Source organism: Gobio gobio, assembly GCF_949357685.1.
Source record: "Gobio gobio genome assembly, chromosome: 23".
In the NCBI taxonomy this organism is placed as follows: domain Eukaryota; kingdom Metazoa; phylum Chordata; class Actinopteri; order Cypriniformes; family Gobionidae; genus Gobio; species Gobio gobio.
This window is the reverse complement of record NC_137119.1, coordinates 37,721,054-37,742,085: the sequence shown is the minus strand read 5'-3', so window position 1 is coordinate 37,742,085 and position 21,032 is coordinate 37,721,054. Positions and strand designations below refer to the sequence as shown.

General features: G+C 37.8%; 1 protein-coding gene across 2 annotated transcripts; it reads right to left on the bottom strand.

The window, feature by feature from the left end:
• Positions 1-1,750: 1,750 nt before the first annotated feature.
• riok3 (RIO kinase 3 (yeast)) lies at positions 1,751-20,551 on the bottom strand. Of its 2 annotated transcripts, none has more exons than XM_079806256.1 (13): positions 19,865-20,551; positions 14,327-14,442; positions 12,653-12,795; positions 12,090-12,197; positions 11,077-11,186; positions 10,845-10,988; positions 10,208-10,335; positions 9,922-10,104; positions 6,809-6,968; positions 6,517-6,597; positions 3,658-3,747; positions 3,454-3,561; positions 1,751-2,407 (listed from the first exon to the last, which is right to left on the bottom strand). In XM_079806256.1, the coding sequence occupies exons 1-13, from the start codon at positions 20,414-20,416 to the stop codon at positions 2,297-2,299; spliced, it is 2,034 nt and encodes a 677-aa protein (XP_079662382.1). In that variant the 5' UTR covers positions 20,417-20,551; the 3' UTR covers positions 1,751-2,296. The 2 variants fall into 2 exon arrangements, with proteins under 2 accessions (XP_079662382.1, XP_079662383.1); XM_079806257.1 differs by lacking the exon at positions 19,865-20,551 and adding an exon at positions 15,803-16,123.
• Positions 20,552-21,032: the final 481 nt, after the last annotated feature.

Sequence of the window (21,032 nt, the reverse complement as noted above, 5' to 3'; positions counted from 1 at the left end):
GACATATAGCTAATTGGGCCATGGGATTTCTGGGAAGCAGGATAACATAAACACAGTAATTAAAGTAGATAACAGCTGTTGCATTTTTTCATGCATAATGCAGATTATGCAGTTTTTAGGGTGAAGATGACACCGGTTGTAATCTGATTACACACAAACACACTGTCCTACTAAAAGTGTTTTTTCATGGGAAAATAGCACGCATGATGACGCCCTCGGCATTTGTGAGGAATGGGGAAAGAAAGAAGAAATTGCTCAATCCGGGAAAGGAGGCTGCGAACGTGTGAGAATAATCCCTGTCAGAAATATGAAAAAATATCTGAATTCATACATATTTTTGACATGAGCGTTTCCTGCTTCGATATTCAGCGGCTGCTCTCGTACACATACGCTTACAGTGTGTCATTGTAGTCAGATTGACGAACAAATGGGTGATTCTTTTGAAGAATCGTTCGACTGAAAAGACTCACAAACTTGTATCAGTTTGACGAATCCTTCACTGAATAAACTCACCGAGCAGTTACTGAATCAATTCACTTAACTTTCTGAAACGCTTACTTCATCATTATGTGCCAGCAAGAAAGCAAAAAAATTGTCTATTTATCTTCATACCTCACGTCTTTATTTATGTTTATAGCTTACCATAAGCCTTCTGATAAAGCAGTAGAATTGATAGGACAACATTATAAAGGCCTACCCGTAATATGAAAATATTAACATGTTTCTCCCCCCTTTCATATTGTGGTCTAAAATGTTTTGGAGTGGTAGCTAGTACAAGTTAAAAGCCGATGACCTACCATGTATTGTTTTTAAAACTTCTGACGTGTAGGATGTTACATTTCATGTTGACACAAGGAAGAGTACAAGACGAATCAGCAAAAATATATATATATTGACGTTCTGTTATTGTTTACATGATGTTCTCCAGTTGCTGCGCTGGGAATGACAGATGCCTCACGTCAAAACAGCCTACAAACAAAATCATAATGCCAATTTATTAATAATGATATAAATTATAATAAATAACTCTAAAATAGCAAATAATAATTTCATAATGTAGTAGCCTACAATTTCTTTTCTTTTTTTTTAGGTGAATGAATCACTGACCATTATTTTAGTATCATTGAGTATTTGATTAATATTTTAAACCCTTTAAATACTTGGCTTATATACTTATATATATATATATATATACACATATATACACACACACACACATATACATACATACGAAAATTAATTTTGTTCTAATTTTTGTTCTTTTTTTATGTATATTTTTACTTGTTTTTTTTTTTGTATTTTACTTCAGTTACAGTTTGTTTCTATGGAAGCTTATGTTTCCATGTTTCAAATAACAAGTGTTTGTAGGGTTTTACTTAACTACAATACACCTGCTACTGACATTATGGATCAAATATGTCAAGAAACTATGAAACTATTGCCAATTCTAAACTTTCAGCTAAATTGAAACACTCAAATAACATTTCCCAAAAATCCTGCTGTCATACCTGATCCTGTAGTTCCAACTTCCTGCCATTAGACGTCATTTGCTCCTAAATATTTCTTCTTGAAAATAGATAATATTCTGAAGTCAAATTATTTTGTAAAGATAAAGCTTGAGGACGTGTGCTGCACTTGTTAAATATTGTAAGGAAATTAACGTTTCTGTTCCTATAAAAACACAAGTCAGACTTTTAAACTGTATTTGGTACTAAATAGCAAGCAGGTCAAGAATGAAGAACTCGAAGCATGCCATTTAATAGTTTATTTTCATCTTTACCTGATTTTACCAAAGACCATAAATCTGCACCAATAGTCATCTTAGCAGTAAAACGATTCCACATAAAAACCCAGGCTGTCCTTTTCATGCTGAACAGCAGAACTGGAGCAATGTCCTGCGTTCTGCTCATCACTAAAGCTCAAATCAACACACACACATTCAGAGCATTCAGAGATTTTCAGGCGATCTTCACAGCCAGCTTGCCATTTTTGTGGATGGAGACACATTTTTAACACCACACAATTCTAAAACATCACATGTGTCTCTAGAGTTACTGGTTTCCTTATATTTTTGAATATCTGTTTTTAACCATCTTCCAAAACTGCCTGTTAAAAAATATGACAGGTTATGCTTGATGTCTCAAATGACCACGACGTGTCACTTTCAACACCGAGCAAACAGCAGAAGGATGGTGTGAGTATTTCATATGGACACGGGCGTTCGTCCCGTTCCACACCTTATTGTGACAGGAGGGATTTTCTCTCCTTTATTTTTCAATGGACTGTCGTGTTTGTGTTAATCATCATCAGAGTTGAATTGGGGTGGGCTGCCGTCACAGGTGGTGTTGAAGGATTTTTTGCCCGATTTCTGCACATGATCTTCATTTCTTTTCTCCAAGGCTTCAATCTGCAAAAATGCATGAAACAATAGATTTTTCATATTTACACACACACACATTTTAGACCAAGCCTGCAGCACTCCTCTCAGAAACTGAAGCCTCCGCGCCTCGACCGCCCTCAGGTGGTTGGTCCCAGTATAGCTCATAACACCCGCCCCTCCGTGTTTTCTAATGGACGCGAGACAAACTAAACAATCAAAACTACACTCCTAAAAGTTGGTTTCTGTCATTTTAGGCAGTTTTTATCACGATGATTTCATTTCAAGTGTTCGTTTTTTAAATAAGTTTAGTTTTAGTTAGATATTTGATGCTATAAAAACGGGGGGTGTGACGTCATGATTGACGGCTTCTCTGAGTGAAGTTGTCACTGAGGCACTAACAGACTTTTTCCGGGATTTTCGGGAGGAGAGTGGAGCTTTAGCTTTAATTTCTACATTTCCATAACTGTTTATTTCAAGCCAACATAAATTGTTCTTCATCTGCGAGAGTGTGGGCGGGCTTTTGATATCGTGGCTATACTTCCTGCTCTCTACTGAGTAGACTCGGCCCCAAGATGTCAGCGCAATATTCGGACCTCCAGACGCTTCTGCGGAAGCCAATGAAGTTGCGTCGTCCATATGTTTTTTACGGTCTATGTTTTAGACTTGTCTTTTCAATGTGCATGTGGACAACATATGGATACCGGTCACATGTTAGTGCGAAATGTAAACAAGCCCTTTGTTATCTATCATATTGGTCCTGAAGGTTAACCCATAAAGGTACCCCGAAGGTTGCGGGTTCGAGTCTCAGGTCTGGCAGGAATTGTCGGTGGGGGGAGTGAATAACACAGCGCTCTCCTCCACCCTCAATACCCTCGACTGAGGTGAGACCCTTGAGCAAGGCACCCAAATATGGCTGCCCACTGCTCTGGGTGTGTGTGTTCATGGTGTTGTGTGTGCGCGCACTTGGATGGGTTAAATGCAGAGCACAAATTTCAATGGGTCACCATACTTGGCCATACTTCACTGTTTTTTCCAAATACAGGTTGCAAGTAACAAACATTTAAAGTCCAGACCTGTGCTAAGAAATCAGCCTCATTGTCGCTGTTGATCTGCAGTCCTGACACGGTGTTGAACAGCTCGAATATATCGAGAGCCTCGGCCACACCGGCTTTCTGGAAAAACTGGAGAACAGAAAAGAATGTACATTAATGAGCATAACCTTGCTTTAGAGCTATCAGCATCGCTTTAATATACTACAAGTTAGTTCAGACACTTACTGTGGCCACATTCCTGCAGTCCCGGAACAAGAACTCCAGCCCGTGAGGGTGAGTGGGCTCTATGGACTGACTCACATCGATGAACCACACCTTGATGAGCAAAAAACAGAAAATAACTTCATGGGGTCGTGATGCATGAGATGAAATCCAAATCTAGAAGATTTTTAATCAAATCAGAGATTGCTGTCTCTCCATTGAAAGTCTCTTCATGAACATTTTAGCTGCTTTTCCCCCGCGGGAACTTTCCCCAGGAACTAGGGACTTTGGGGTGGTCCTCGGTTTGTTTCGACTTGTGAGGTAGTACTTTTTCAATATTTCAGGAACTTTCGGGGGTGGGACTTGGGCGCTGAATATGCTGATTGGTTGAGTTCAAGCAGCATTTTATTTCAACCTAAAAGTCTGTTGCGGTGCGTGGAGTTTGACAGATTGACCGACGACGAGGTTCAGGCTTAAGTGTATTTGCGGAGGGCGAAATCCAGTGGGCTCTGGAAAGTCGCGCGCAGCCCTACGTCACTGGACTAATCTTCACGGTACTTTAGACCGCAATGGAAACGCAGACAGCAGCAGGTCTGGTGGGAAAAGAGTTCCTGGGACACATTAGCCGCGTTTCCACCGCAGGAATTTTCCCCAGGAACGAGGAACTTTGGGGTGGTACTCGGTGTGATTCGACCGCAGGAACCAGGGTCTAAATGAAGTTCCGGGTAAATATTTCCCCCCCCTTTCAAGCGGCCCTGCTCCAGAGGTAGTACTTTTTCAAAGTTACGGAACTTTCGAGGGTGGGACTTGGGCGCTGAACATGCTGATTGGTTGATCTCACGCAGCAGTTTATTTCAACCGGTATTTTTAAAAGTCTTTTGCGAGGTTCGTTCTGCGTTCAGTAAATATCAGTCTTGCTCTTTCTGTCTGATGGCACGCGTTCGTCTCCGCAATCTCACGGTCAATGTCCGTAATAGCTAATAATAACATACATTGTCTTATTTTAAATCTAGCTTTACGAGCTTTCAGAATACGCTTTAGTATAAGTGCTTGTCTCTTTTCCACCATTTTGTTAATTACCTCTTTAGTAAACCAAAACATAACCAGCAAAAGCAGCGCTGCTTGTATCTCCTCCACTTGTTATTGTTGCAGACAGTGTCGCACAAAAATGATTACTGTCCGTCTCTGACTGGGAGGAGCAGTCGCGCGCAGTCCCACGTCTCTGGACTAATTTGCCTAATCTTCACGGTACTCTAATCTTCACGGTACTTTAGACCGCAGTGGAAATGCAGAGAGTAGCAGGCCTGGGGGAAAAAAAGTTCCTGTAAAAAAAGTTCCTGGTACAAATTGTTCCGGGTATTTACGATGGAAATGGGGCTTTTGAAGCATCAGAGTTTTGGGTGATGGAGGGACAGAAATCTCTCAGATTTCATTAAAAATATATTCATTTGTGTTCAGGAAATGAATGAAAGTCGTACAGGGTTGGAACGACATGAGGGTGTGTAATTAATGGCACAATTTTCATTTTTGGGTGAACTATCCCTTTAAGAGATCTTGTAAAACCAACATGCTACTGTTCAACAGTTTGGGGTCAGTAAGATTTTTTTTATTCAGCAAGGATGCCTTAAATTGATCAAAAATGACAATAAAGACATTTATAATGTTATAAAAGACTTCCATTTCAAATAAATGCTGTTCTTTTGAACTTTCTATTCATCAATGAATCCTGAAAAAAATATCATCAGTGTCTTACAAACAAATTAAAAGCAGCACAACTGTTTTCAACATTGATAATTTCTTGAGCAGCAAATCATCATATTAGAATGATTTCTGAAGGATCATGTGACACTGAAGACAGGAGTAATGATGCTGAAAATTCAGCTTTGATCACAGGACTAAATTACATTTACATCAAATAAATGCACTCTTGATGTATAGAAGCTTGTTACTGCCACGGAATAAAACAATTAAAAGATAATTGTAACTGATCTCAGAATTCTTGAACAATATTTTCAAAATTGTGAGATATGAAGTTGCAATTGCGAGTTATGAAGTCAAATTCTGAGGAATATTCTTATTTTTAGAATAATTTAGAATTTTAGAAACACTGATTGAGTGATTCCATGTGACATGATATGGATTTCGGTAAGTTGTACTCTTATCTTTTAACACACTTTCAGATGCTCAGTCATGTTTATTTAGTGCTGTAATTGGTATTAAGGCGGAAGAGAAGAGCTCTCTTGAGCGGAGCTGTGCCACAGCGCCAAAACGGGATTTATGTTTTTGGATTTCGTAATAAAATGGACGTACTTTTAAATCGGAGACTTTGTTTCATATCAATAGTAACAAAGCACAAAAATTATTGCGATTTATTGGATGGGAGGCGGGCTACAATGTTTCGTTTATTCATCAACTGAAAACAGGATGACTAATCAATTCTTGGGATTTAAAGGGATAGTTCACCCAAAAATGAAAATTCTGTCATCATTTACTCACCCTCAAGTTGTTCCAAACCTGTATGAATTTCTTTGTTCTGCTGAACACAAAAGAAGATATTTTGAAGAATGTTGGGAACTAAGCAGATAGAGCAACCATTGACTGCCATAGTAGGGAAAAAATACTATGGTAGTCAATAGTTGCTCTATCTGCTTGGTGTATAAATATCTTATTTTGTGTTGAGCAGAACAAAGAAATTCATACAGGTTTGGAACAACTTGAGGGTGAGTAAATGATGACAGAATTTTCATTTTTGGGTGAACTATCACTTTAAGAATCGGGGATTTAAAATCGAGAAATCAATATTTTTTACCCAGCCCTAATGAAAAGCCTTGCTTCGATGTGCAGAATTTAAAAAGATGTGCTACTAATAATGTCTGAACAAACCTGTCCATCATGCCAGAGCATGTTGTATTCGCTCAAATCAGCATGAACCAGGTTACAGTCTTGATACAGTCGCTGCATCATCTGAAAAACGGTCAATCAAAAACAAGTCATATTTCACCCCAAAATACCAACAAAAAAAAAAACCTTATATTGTGCATAATTTTAAATGTTATTTAATAATACCATTATATACATGATAATTAAACACTGTAATAATCACAAATTAAGACATGTAAAAATCGTATTTTTTACCCAATACACATTTAACATTTTAGTATTTCAGTGCACTCACGTTCAGCACTTGGTAGTATGCTTTCTTCATATCCTCAGAACTCAGAATGACGTCCTTCAGTTTAGGTGCAGGAACATGGTCCTGCCCAATGAATGACATCACGAGGATATGCTTCTTCAGAATCACCACCTCCGGGCACGGGATCCCTGCTTTCTTTATCCTACACGTACATGTATGCGTGCATAAAAGAAAAAGAACAGTAGCACATAAAGTACATCAAACAATATTATATTGTAGTGTCATCCTAATGTATCCAAGGCATTCAGTCACAGTTAGCCTGACAAGCCAGACCCACATCAAGATGTTGGCAGGGCTCAATCCGAGGGGCGGGATAAACGGTTACGGTTGTCTTTCAAATTCCCTCTGCACGCAATAGGATAGGGCTACAACCAACCAGAGCGCTATCAGTGGTGAGACAACGATCACAAGCGGGTTGTGGCTGAGTCCCATGCGTTTTAGATAAACTTTTGCCATATCCAGTCGGCAAAACACCAAACACATCTTCCTTTTTTAAGAATGACTTCTTTGTTCTTTTCTCAAAGAAAAGCTTAACTCCAAGCCTTCCAGAGTCGCGGCCAAAGCCGATTCGAAAGACCACTGTTCGCCAGCAGCAGCCGCTTTATGTTAAGCCCACCCACCGACTCTAAGCACGATGTGATTGGCCTGACTAGAGTTTGGTAGCCTAGAAATCTAGACGCACCCTAGCTGCAGCAAATCTAATCTGCAGCCAGGGTAGTCTAGCAACTCTCCGTTGGCTTGCGAGCTGGAAAAACCAAACTCTGGTCAGGCCAATCACATCGTGTATATAGTTGGTGGACGGGCTTAACATAATGACAGCAGAGTTGCCGCGGTTCCGCATGCTACTTGTAAACGAAGAAGCTGGCGAACAGCGGTCTTTCGAATTGGCTTTGGCCGTGACTCTGGAAGACTTGGAGTTAAGCTTTTCTTTGAGAAAAGAACAAAGAATGGCACTGAAGTCATTCTTAAGAAAGGAAGATGTGTTCGGAGTTTTGCCGACCGGATACAGCGAAAGTTTAATCTATCAACTTGCTCCGCTTCACCTTCTTCGTTGCTCTGTTTGGTTGTAGAGATATCCTATTGTGAGCAGAGGGAATTTGAAAGACAACCGTTTATCCCGCCCAGAGCCTGAAATTAACACCCGAACACGCGCCAAATGCGGGTGAATTTTGCAATTGGCGGGTAAGACTGTCAATCTACCTCCCACATTGGCAGGTAGCCAATGAGAATTGTGTGATTCATTGGGCAGTTTGAGAGGATGCGACTACGTTCATGCGATCGGAAAGAAGATGAGGCCCTTCTCTGACTACGTTTGGATGTGCGAGTATTAAACTGTAGGTGAGATGGGACGAGATAATAATGCAGCGCTGACGTAGGCTACAGGATGACAGTTGCATAGATGTGTGTGCGTCGTGTGCGTGTTGGGAGTTGGGAAGCGGTGAGAAAATGTCCGGTAGCTACACGATAACTTTACCAGTAATAATAATATTAATTTAGTTCTGTTTACCGTTCCTGAACGTGACTAAATCAGCCATCAACACAGCTGCGTGTGATGTGTTCACGTATGAACTGCGGTAGGTCTATATCTGGAGATTAGCAGTAGTCAGTATGACTGTCTGTGACACGGGACATCAATTAATAAAAAGATTTTTAAAAATGTATATTATAAGAGTTATTATTACTTATACTGATTTCGTTAATAACTTGACAGCACGTGTATTCTTACAAGTTAAAGAACAATGTTTGTGGGACAAGTGGATTTTTGAAGGGGCAAGTGAAAGATAATTTTACTAGACAGATTAAAACATCAATAACAAAAAACTAGGGAATCAACAAAATGCAAGAATGATTCTGCATTAATTTAGAGTAAGTGGCGATCTATAGTGGATAATAATATATAGCCTAATGTAGTATATAATAAACTGACGGTAACAATGTTGCGCTGTTGACGCTCGCGCAGCCTCTCGAGGAGAAATCAGTGTTTTACTGAATGATTCAGTGTTTGAAAGAGTCGTTTGTATCAAACATTCAATGACCTATTCATAAACGACTGCCTCATTCTTGAATGAATCAGCCGTTTGAACGAATCGGCTCAATGACTCACAAAACGGTCACATATGCCACCTACGGGTGGTTTACTTTCATGTTTAAACATTCTTTCCAACTTTTCTTATTTGTATATTCAAAAATATTTAAAACAATCTCATAACATTTTTTAATGCAGTTGTAATTTTTCAGTGTAAATTATATAATTTGATTGGTAACAGCCCTACAGTGTCTTATTATTCTAATTTAATTTATATATCAAATTTAAGAATATAAACTGAAAGCCTATGGCCCGGTTTCACAGACAGGGCTTAGACTAAGCCACGATTAGGCCTTAGTTCAATTAGGACATTTAAGTAACTTTTATAAACGTGCACAAGAAAAAAACATTACTGGTGTGCATCTTGAGACAAAACAATGCCACTGACATATTTTAAGATTTGTCAGTGCAAGATTCTTTCAGTTAAAACAGCTCAAACATGCATTTTAGTCTAGGATTAGCTTAAGCATTGTCTGTGAAACCGGGGGTATACTTAATAAGCCTATATTAGCCTATATTTAATAAGATTATGGAGAAAAAATGCCCTTTATAAAAGGTAAAAATATCAAAAATATGCAGATTTAAATATGTCAAAGCTGATTGAACACTGTTGAGAATATTTCTTCAGAATAAATTATATTTACAACACACACACACAAAAAAAAATCCGGACAAGCACATGAACAGGGCTAATGTCGTGGAGAAAAAAAAGTGGCTGGTAAAAAGTCACTGTGGCAGGTGGATTTTTAAATCCAGAGTGGCTGATGGTCAAAAAAGTTAATTTCAGGCCCTGATCCCGCCCCTCGGATTGAGCCCTGCCAGTGGTGAGTTCCCAGACCCAACATCTTGATGTGGGTCTGGCTCTTCAGGAGTTTGTCTTTTCACGCTCGCAAACCAACGGAGAGTTGCTTGACGACCCTGGCTGCAAATTAGATTTGCTGCCGCTAGTGTGCGTCTAGATTTCTAGGCTAAGTCACAGTAGCAAATGTTTCAAATATCGTTCTTGTACCTGGTGAGGTTGTGCATCTCCTTCTCAGCCCACAGGCGGATAATTTTGCGAGGATTCAGCTTGCTGAAGCGGTCTTTGAAGCGGTAGTCGTCCTTGATATATTTGTCCCGGTTCTTAAACTCATTCAGGGTGGTCTTGAAAACCTTGAGGACACACTCTTCCGGAACAATCTTCTCTTCAAAGCTACAGGAAACACAAGAGTTGTGTAGTGTTGGTTAATAAATGCACAGTTGTGCTAAATGTAAGACTTCAGTGAGTTGCAAATGCAGTAATCATAAGCACCCACCTCCCGCCATTAGCATGGAACACCACTGACTCTTTTCCTGTGCTGATGCAGCCATTGATGGTCTCCAGTATCCCAGCATTCACCATTTTGTACATTAGCAGTCTGGTCTTGGGATCCACAGCTTGTTCCTGATCAAAAGTGAATACAGTACATTTCTTATACAGTATGTTGAGTCTGAAAACCCCTAAAGCAAACTAAGCAACACAAATTTAACAAAAATAAAACAAAAATAAAATAATAAATAAAAAAAACGGGTCGGGTCTTTACATAACATTTCTACTTCGGTTTGAGTCTGAAAACCCCTAAAATAAAATAAAATAAAAAAATGGGTTAGGCTCTTGAGGTCACCATAAAAAAAAAAGCCAATACTTGTTTTTTATATAATATTGCAGTATTTATTCATATTTTTTATTAAAATGTATTCCCCTCCCTCTTGCAGAGACATCTCTTCCCAGATGACGTGTGGGCGGGGCAACCTGTCACTCACCTGTCACCCACCAATAGCAAACCACAACCATCCAATCAAATTTGTCCAACATTTGTTCTTGTTTGAGAAGCCGATTCACTTGGAAATACACCACATAACAAAAGAATATCCCAACTTTCATTTCATGCCAACTTTAAAAGGGAAACTCACAGCAGTAGAGTGCTCTTTCTTCTCATGAAGTCGAGCGCTACGGCGCTGCTCTGTGTGACAGTGGCGTTTTAGAGCGTTGTACACTTGGTTGGAGAGCTTCAGGTCCATGCCGATCCCATCTCCCACCTGCACCTCCGGAGCAAACTGTATAAATGCATTCAGAGAACGAGAAAATTAAATTGCAAAGCCAATTCTCAAAATGATATTTGGATAAAGTGTGAACAAGCCTTACATTATCCATGCGGGCGGTGTTCTTCCGTCCACAGACCTCCTCGTCGTGTTTGGTGGTGATGTTCTTGCCTTTCCCAGTAAAGCCCTTTTTAGGGGTAATAGTTGGTTTGTCTGAGTAAATTAAATGCAGTCAGGTCAAAAATAATTAACTGTTAAAAACACCAAATATTATGATTTTATGTGTAGCAACAAGTAGAAATAGCTGCAAATTAAATAAAATATCAATCTTACATGAAAAGCTTTGACTTAAAATTGAAGTATTAAAATGACTAAAAACAAAAAGAAATGAAAGCTAAAAAGAAATATAGTAAAACGAGCAAATAAGAATGACAAAAGCATAAAACAAAATGACAATTTAAATGATAAAATGTAAACAAATTAAAATATTAAAATAAAAGCTACCTGAAAATATTAATAAATAAAAATTTCTCAAAATTAAAGGTTAAAAAATTGAACAAAATAAATAATAATATATATATTAAAATGACTAAAAACAAAAAGAAATGAAAGCTAAAAAGAAATATAGTAAAACAAGCAAATAAGAATGACAAAAGCATAAAACAAAATGACAATTTAAATGATAAAATGTAAACAAATTAAAATATTAAAATAAAAGCTACCTGAAAATATTAATAAATAAAAAGTTCTCAAAATTAAAGGTTAAAAAATTGAACAAAATAAATATATATATATATATTAAAATGACTAAAAACAAAAAGAAATGAAAGCTAAAAAGAAATATTAGTAAAACGAGCAAATAAGAATGACAAAAGCATAAAACAAAATGACAATTTAAATGATAAAATGTAAACAAATTAAAATATTAAAATAAAAGCTACCTGAAAATATTAATAAATAAAAAGTTCTCAAAATTAAAGGTTAAAAAATTGAACAAAATAAATAATATATATATATATATATATATATATATATATATATATATATATATATATATATATATAGTAATAATAAAAATTACACTAAATAACACTGTTCTTAGGTATTGTAGCTCACCAGCTCTGTATGGGTCATGGCGAGTGTCCTGCCAGTCCACCTCATCCTCAGAGCTGTCACTGTCCTCATACGGATGGACCATGCGGTAGTTCTCAAATGATATGGAGACTGGAAATGAATTGTTCAATTTAGCACTAAAATGTAATTTAACCATTAAAACGTAACCCAGAACAATTCACATGGAAGTATATACATCGAATGAGAACAAAACATGCATTAAAGTCACCATGAAATCAAAATAAACAATTGTCGTCATTATTTTTTAAATTCTTGTGCCTCATAGTCTTTAATCAATATAAGTTCCCCTCTCTCTTGCAGCGACATCTCTTCTCTGATGATGCGTTTACTGGCATGAGGGCGGGGCAACCTGTCACTCACATAAGATCGACCAATAGCAAACCACAACCATCCAATTAATTAAAAAACAAAAATCAAACCCAGCCTACATTTTTTCTTGTTGGAGAAGCCGCTTCACTCGGATATATGTCACAATCGGGAAGAAAAGAGTTTCACACCTTCCGTTTCATGCTGACTTTAAATGTAATTTAACTTCATGGTTTTACCTTTGCTGTCTCCATTAAACTTCTTCTCCTCCCTGCGCAGCTGCGTATCAAACTCGCGATCGAACTGCATCTGAAGCATCTGAGCCAGTATCAGGTCGCTGGACGTGTCCGCTTCTGAAGTGCTGGTCAGCTTCAGGTCGGTACTGAAAATAACATGAAGTAAATACATACAAAAGATGTTTTAGCCATCAGAAATGATGAAAAACTTCAAATAACTACATTTTTTTTGATGAAACGGCAGCTGCTGCCTTAGTTATATTTTGAAGTCAAACTAGTAAAATAGCAACTGCTGGTTTGAAAAAAAATTCACCCACGATTCCTATCAGACAACTAAACAAAATAACATGTAATTTACTAGAGGTTCTGAAAAAATGTTAATTGCTGCAGTCAGCAGATGTTAAAATGTTTCATAAGAATTAATTATGTTAAAAAAACAAAGACAAACGCTGCGTCCCAATTCGCATACTATCCGTACTAAATAGTATTCGAAAAAAGAATTAGTATGTCCCAAATCGTAGTATGTTGAAAAGAGTATTCCCAAAGATTCCCGGATGGTCTACTATTTCCGGTCAGAATCTGAAGTGCAGATCGATGCGCACTCTAACGGCTGATATTACCCACAACCCATTGCGAGATGGACGAGGATTCAATTAGAACTACAAACGCGTATAAAAAGTGTTAAAAAAACTACAAACATGACGGTTCCGCGAGTCTGGCGTAAGATAGATAGGAATAGATAAAGGGGTCTGAGTGAGCAATTATCAGTATTTAAACTGACAAAAATATATTTATTCTTAGCAACATTATATTTCACCTGCAGCAGCATTGTGAACTTTTGTAATGATACGTTTGGCCATTAACTTTGTAAACACACGAGAGGAGTCTCTGCATTAAAGACCCACGAAAGGCAGATCAACGTGCGACTACATTTCTCTCCGATATGGTAGGAAATTAAATTTAATGTGGAGGATTTGAACTGTGACGATGATTGACAGGGCAGTTTAAACGGTGACGGGACGCACGTAACTAAGCAACAGAGTCCGTTAAAGATGACGAAGTAGTATGTCCCAAAGCTTGCATACTCTTCTGCTACACACTCAAAAGTATGTACTTTTTCTTCACAAAAAGAGTACATACTTTTAGGACGTAGTATAAGTAGGCGAATTGGGACGCAGCAAAATACATTTTTTAACAGCCACTTGTCGGCACCTACTGGTGTAACAATGTAAGCGACACAATCATTATTTGAAGCACCAAGTTACTTTCAAATGGTGATTTGCTCTATTTTGATTGCTTCCGTAGATATCAGTGTTTAAACGAGCTATACACTTTTATCCCAGTACTTCTGTGATATGAATATTTGTAACAGAAATAATGATATTGTGTGGTTGAGAAGCGGTTTCATATCTATAAATGAAAACTGCTCTCTCTGGGTCAGTGGCCATGCAGATCTGAATGTTCTGGTGTGATTCTATCAAAGGATTAATAGACAAGTAGGCATTAGAAATTAGCTTTTGTCTGTTTTTGAATCAAGACTGGGACCTTTTAACGATTAAATGCGCTGCTCTACTTAGTTCACTTAGTCACTACACCATATATATTACCATTGTAAAAACCTAAGATGGCAGGGTGCTAGACCTGTAAAAATTTGATATGTAGGTTTGTAAGACTCACTCTGGGCAGTCTGGGAAAGTGTTGCCGTCCTCATCCAGCTGTCGGGCCAACTGCTCACTCATAACATCAGCCAGAGAGCAGGGCGATGGTGCCAGGACGGGAGCGCCCCAGGGGCTCTGGGAAAACAACAGAATAATCACATGAATGACTGATACACTCCATCACCAGAAGTTAGGCTTACGTTCCAACAACTAACACCATCAGAATAAAAGCCCTGTCATGAATAGTAGTTCAACTTATATATACTGGCCTACATTAAAACAGTCAAATTGAGTTTTATATTCATGACAGTTAGACACTGTGGTAAGACATTTGCTCTTTTTAATACACGTCTACAGAGTGATGGGAATGCAATGTGCAGTGCTATTATTGTTAGCTGAAATTAAAATTAAAACTACAAAAACTAAAACTAGAAATGTTATCGGTAATTAAAATAAACAAGCAAATAAAGCATAAACATTACATTAATATTTATATAAATATTACAAGCTTAGACATAAGTGTATAAAAGCTAAATAGAAACATAAAAAAGAAACCAGAATGAGAAAAGCACATAAATTGGCAAAAATATTAATTAAAATGAAAACTTAAAAAAAAAAAAAAAATTATATATATAGAAAAAAAAATTCAGTTTTCATTTTAATTAATTATTATATAATTTATTTATTTTTTTTTAAATACTATAATTGTGTATTAATACATTTTTTGTTGTCAAATAGATGAATCACATCCAAAATAAAAGTTTGTATTTACATATGTGCATGTACTGTGTGTAATTATTATGTATATATAAAACACAGACATGCATATATTTAAGAAACATTTGTTGTATTTATATATAAAATATTGATATTTATAGATCATAAATTATATAAATATATATATATATATATATATATATATATAGTATATACATGCAAATATTTCTAAAATATAAACATGAACGAGTGTGTATTTATATATACATAATCGTTAATACTTATTTATATATATTTACACACAAATTTGTGTTAGATGCAATTCATCGATTTGACAGCACTAATAATAAAATAAATGATTATTTTTAAATAATAATAATGTAATAATACTTAACACTGGTCTTAAGTATTGTAATATTAATTTGACCTACTTATAAACCCTCAACCCTTATGACTCAAGTCCAGATCAAGAATTTCAAAGTCCACATGCTGAAGCTGACCTCACCCATCAACTTTAGCACCAGGTGAAACTACAATTTGGTTCTATTCAAATCCCTTCTAGCTGGGTAAAGTTCATCACTGTTTAACTCCAACCCAGTGGTCAGAGTTGGAGTCATCACATGTTAGGCAGGTTTACACTCACATTACTCACCCTTCTGTTGTATAATGCTTGACAGGGCCTGTACCAAGCCAACTAAACCAACAACCAACATTTTCACAATTGCCACAGTTTTCCGCAGAGAAACGATACATCAGACTGTCTGTTAGGGAATCTCACCTTGGTTTCTTGTGTAGATACTTCAAGTTGGTCCATGTTGATTGACAGAAGGTTTAGATTCAAGAGCGTGACGCTTGTTATACTTTCTTCGGTTAACGTTAGATGATTCGATAAAACCCGTGTACGGTTCGTTAATATCGGCTTCAATCGTATATGTAACACTATTTATAACTATCTTTGACCAAGACCGCTAAAACGTGGCTTAAAACAAGAAGTTAAATCGGTTTCCGACTGTGTGTGTCAGATAAAAATAGATGCGAGTGAGATACAATGGTTGGTGGGACAACCCCCTTATGACGTCAAGACTCTGTTTTTCAAAATAAAAGTGCACAAAAACACTAACATAAATTATATATTTTATAATAATGTAAAATCTTGTGTAAAAGCCTTCTTTTATGTCCACTTCTTTTTTCCTTTATGTTTGTTATATATTCACGAGGCCAGCCACCAAATTGCTATCAAACATACTTTACTGGTGTTCAGATCACATATTGATTACATCACATTCCACACGTGCAAACCACATCACGTGACTTAAATACCCTCTTTCCGGGCATCCCAACCAATGACTGCACATCATACATATATACACATTATCCCAAATACACCACATTTCCTCCCCCATCAAAAATCATACCCCACATTATCAGTCCAAAAGCACCACATTTGATCAAAGTCTCAATTCCTAAAACGCTGTGGTAATTTAATAGTCCGTTTAGAGCGACGTAGACCCCCTGGACTCGGAATCAGAGGTTCCGTTGGTTCAAAAGGCACCTCAGAGTCAAATGTACCTGGAATTCCAGCAAATCCAGAATCTTGATCATTGAGTTCAGCATTTTGAGCTTGATCCGTAGATTCAGCAGATTGAGCAGTCTTCTTTTCATTCGGTGGCATTGGAATCTCTGAGGACGAAGTGCGTGGTCTCAATTGATCACCATGCCGTCTATACACAGTATCCGATGCTGGATCACGTACCTTGTACGAAACAGGTCCTGTCTGTTGTGTAACCACTCCAGATAACCACTTCGGATCTCCTCCCACTGTACTTCGCAGGAACACAGAATCATCCACAGCAAAGGATCTCTCTCTAGCCCGATAGTCATGTTGATTTTTCTGCAAATACTGTTTTCTGCGAACCGTCTCATGAATGTTTGGTTTCAGGAAGTCCAGCCTGGTGCGGATGTGTCTCTTTAAAAATAAATCAGATGGTGACTGACCTGTGGTACAATTAGGAGTTGTGCGATAGCGCAATAAAAATAAAGATAGTCTATCATCAATGCACATTTGCTCATTAGTCAATTTCTTCATACCCCTCTTGAATGTCTGGACATATCTTTCTGCCAATCCATTGGTTGCTGGGTGGTTTGGTGCACTTCTGGTATGCATAATACCATTCTGCTTCACAAATCTTTGGAATTCATCAGAAGTAAAAGTAGTTGCATTATCAGTCACGATTTGCTCAGGTAATCCATATGCAGAAAACAATCTTTTCAATCTGGTAATAGTAGCTTGAGAAGTAATCTGTGTCATACGAAAAACTTCCAACCACTTAGAATGAGCATCAACAATGATCATAAACATGTTGTTCAAGAACGGCCCAGCAAAATCCACATGCAACCTTTTCCAACACTCACCCGGGAATTCCCAAGGATGAAGAGGGACGTGACTTGGCATTCTTTGCTCTTGCTGACAGATTTGACACTCCTTGCAAACTCTCTCTATATCCGTATCAATTTTAGGCCACCACACATATTTACGAGTCAGAGCTTTCATTTTAACAATGCCAGGGTGTCCTGAGTGAATTTCCTGTAACACTGATTTTCGAAATTTGAATGGTACAATCACTCGTGTGCCCCATAGCAGACATCCCTGCTCAACTGACAGTTCATCTCTTTTCGCATAGAATACTTTCAAATCATCTGACACTTCAATTGGCCAACCTTCCATGACATAACGAAAAACTTTAGAAAGTTCTTGATCTGTTCTTGTCACTTTGGCAATCTGTGCTGCATTTAGAGGAGCTTCTTGAAGATGGTTTGTCAAAAGTGTGTTGATCTTTGCTGAAATGGCTTCTGTTCCTACATCTGTAATTTCAGGTAATGGAATTCGTGACAAGCCATCTGCATTTCCATGATCTTCTGCCTTGCGATACATGATATGATAATCATATGCAGACAAGATTATCGCCCACCGCTGGATGCGAGCGGCAGCCATCATTGGGAAATGCTTATGTTCACCAAACAGAGTCACTAATGGTCTATGATCAGTTATCAAATTAAAGGATCTTCCCCAAAGATACTGATGGAATTTTTTTACTCCATAGATCACACTCAACGCTTCCTTCTCAATCTGTGAATATTTCTTTTCAGCAGGGGACAACGTACGTGAAGCATATGCAATGGGATGTTCGTCACCATTTGGCATGATGTGCTGAAGCACCGCTCCAATTCCATAAGCGGAAGCATCACATGCTAAAGTCAAAGGCAGTTGTGGATCATAATATACTAACACTTGGTCACTGGTGAGCAATTCTTTACACCTACTGAAAGCGCCTTGTTCCTTTTTCCCCCAGCACCAAACAGTTTGCTCTTTCAACAGTCTATACAGTGGTGCCAACACTGTGCTCTGCTGGGGTACAAAGCGTCCATAATAATTTACCAGACCTAAAAAGGCTCGTAGTTCCTTCACATTTGATGGTGCTGGCGCATCTTGAATAGCTTTTACTTTGTCTTTTGTTGGATACACCCCTTTTTCATCGATCACATGGCCCAGGTACTCAATTCGTGTTTGTCCCCACTCACATTTACATTTCTTTACTCTTAAGCCTGATTCTTGAAGACGCTGTAAGACTTTGCAAATGTTTGTTAGATGTTCTTGCTCATCTTTACCCGTGATCAACAAATCGTCCAAATACACAATCACTTTCAGATCTTTCATCAAATTTTCCATTATTCGTTGAAAAATGGAAGGGGCTGAACTGATGCCAAAAGCAAGACGATTATACACATATAATCCCTTGTGAGTGTTGATTGTCGTATACTTCTTAGAATCATTATCCAGTACGACTTGTTGATATGCCTGCGCCAAGTCAATCTTGGAAAACAACTTCCCTCCACTCAAGGTGGCTAACACTTCCTCGATCCGTGGCAAGGGATACACTTCAGTATTGGCAGCTTGATTAACAGTGACTTTGTAGTCTCCGCATAAGCGAATTGTGGAATCTTTTTTTATAACAGGAACCACTGGAGCAGCCCACTCGCTGTATTTTACTGGGGATATAACATTAGCTTTTTCCAGTCTATCAATTTCCTTCTCCACACGTTCTTTCATAGCAAAAGGAAGAGGACGACTTTTAAAAAACTTGGGTGGCACATCTGGTTTCACTGAAATAGTGGCTTTAATGTCCTTTAGAGTGCCCAGCTCATCCTTAAAGACTTCACTATATTTGTCCAGCACTTCTTGGATAGACCCAGGCTGCTTACTCACATATCGAATTATCTTCCAATTCAGTTTTACTTTCTGAAGCCAGTTTCTCCCACACAGGTTTGGACCATTCCCTTTTACTACAATCAATGGTAACTCATTCACTTGATCCTCATATTGTACAGTAGCTGTGAATTGACCCAATACTGGAATGCATTCACCGGTGTAAGTCTTTAACTTGACCCTAGCTCCCTCCAGTGGCCAATGAGCAAACGATCGTCTATACTCTTGTTGTGAAATTATGCTTACAGCCGCTCCTGTATCAATTTCCATCAATAAATCCTGCTGATTCACAGTAAAATTTACTCGGAAAGGCTGTTTCTCAGTATCACTTAACATGGAAAACATTTCCAGCTCCGGCTCTTCAGCATACATATAAGCTGTCACTTTGTGCTTGTTCTGTTGTTCAGCATATCTGTTGGGATGTGACTTCATTTTAACTTTGCAAGCTCTCTTTATATGCCCAATCACTCCACAATTGTGACATTTAGAGTTTTTAAAATAACACTCCTGTGCATTATGGTTTTTTCCTTTACAACGATAGCATTGTCTCTGGTTATAAACAGTCTTTGCATTTACCTTATGCACTGTTGTCGCTGAATCCTCTGTCTTCCTCAGTTGCTGCGTATCTCGATCTGCGGTTTCCATACTGTGAGCAACTTCAAGTGCCCGTGCAAAAGTGAGTGTGTCTTCCGAAAGCAATCTTCGTTGACATGCTTCACTTCGGATTCCGCTAACAAAACGATCCCGTAGAGACTCATCCAAACTTGCCCCAAAGTCACATTTAGATGCACATTGTTTCAGTTCAGCAACATACTGGGACACAGTTTCATGGGGCTTTTGAACACAACGCTGAAATCGGAAACGCTCAGCTATTATCAACGGCTTTGGTTCAAAATGTGCCTTCAGAATATTCACAACTTCTTCAAACGTTTTATCCTTTGGCTTCGCAGGCTGAACCAGATTCCGTAGTAATCCATATGTGGACGCTCCCACAGCACTAAGCAAAGTCGCTACTTGCTTCGCATCATCCACATCATTTGCAATCATGAACAATTCCGCTCGTTCAATATATGCAGACCAGGACTCATTTTCCGGTTTATACTCATCCAATCTTCCGATTTGCGCCATGTCTTCTCATACTTTATCCTCGTCGCCAATTTATGTTATATATTCACGAGGCCAGCCACCAAATTGCTATCAAACATACTTTACTGGTGTTCAGATCACATATTGATTACATCACATTCCACACGTGCAAACCACATCACGTGACTTAAATACCCTCTTTCCGGGCATCCCAACCAATGACTGCACATCATACATATATACACATTATCCCAAATACACCACAATGTTATAAAAACAAAACCTTTGAGATTATTATTCATTTCTTTATCCTTTTTTTGCATTCGAAAACCATTCATTCATGGTAAAAATACGGTCTTTTTTACGGTCTGGTAAAAACGAATAAGTAATCAATCATTTAAATAGTTGTAAATGTAATTAAAATATAACAATTATTTATTTATTTATTTAATTCGATGTAAATTATTTTATTTTATATATTTTATTCTATTAATGTCGTTGTTGTGATTGTAAATTTGCGTTGAACAGTTGTATGTATACAGCAAAATGCTGATTATTTTTATATTATTAATGAACAATATACATTTACAAACGCAAGTAGGGAGCAATAATATGCATGTGAAAATATACACAAATAACATGTAAATAAATCTCCATT

Excerpts from the sequence above, each read along its gene's own strand:
- riok3 (XM_079806256.1), bottom strand. The coding sequence starts at position 20,416 with ATGGCGCAAATCGGAAGATTGGATGAGTATAAACCGGAAAATGAGTCC. Across the intron at positions 12,796-14,326 it reads ACTTTCCCAGACTGCCCAGA|TACCGACCTGAAGCTGACCA; the intron begins GTGAGTCTTACA and ends TGTTATTTTCAG. Across the intron at positions 10,336-10,844 it reads AGAAAGAGCACTCTACTGCT|GAACAAGCTGTGGATCCCAA; the intron begins GTGAGTTTCCCT and ends ACTTTTGATCAG.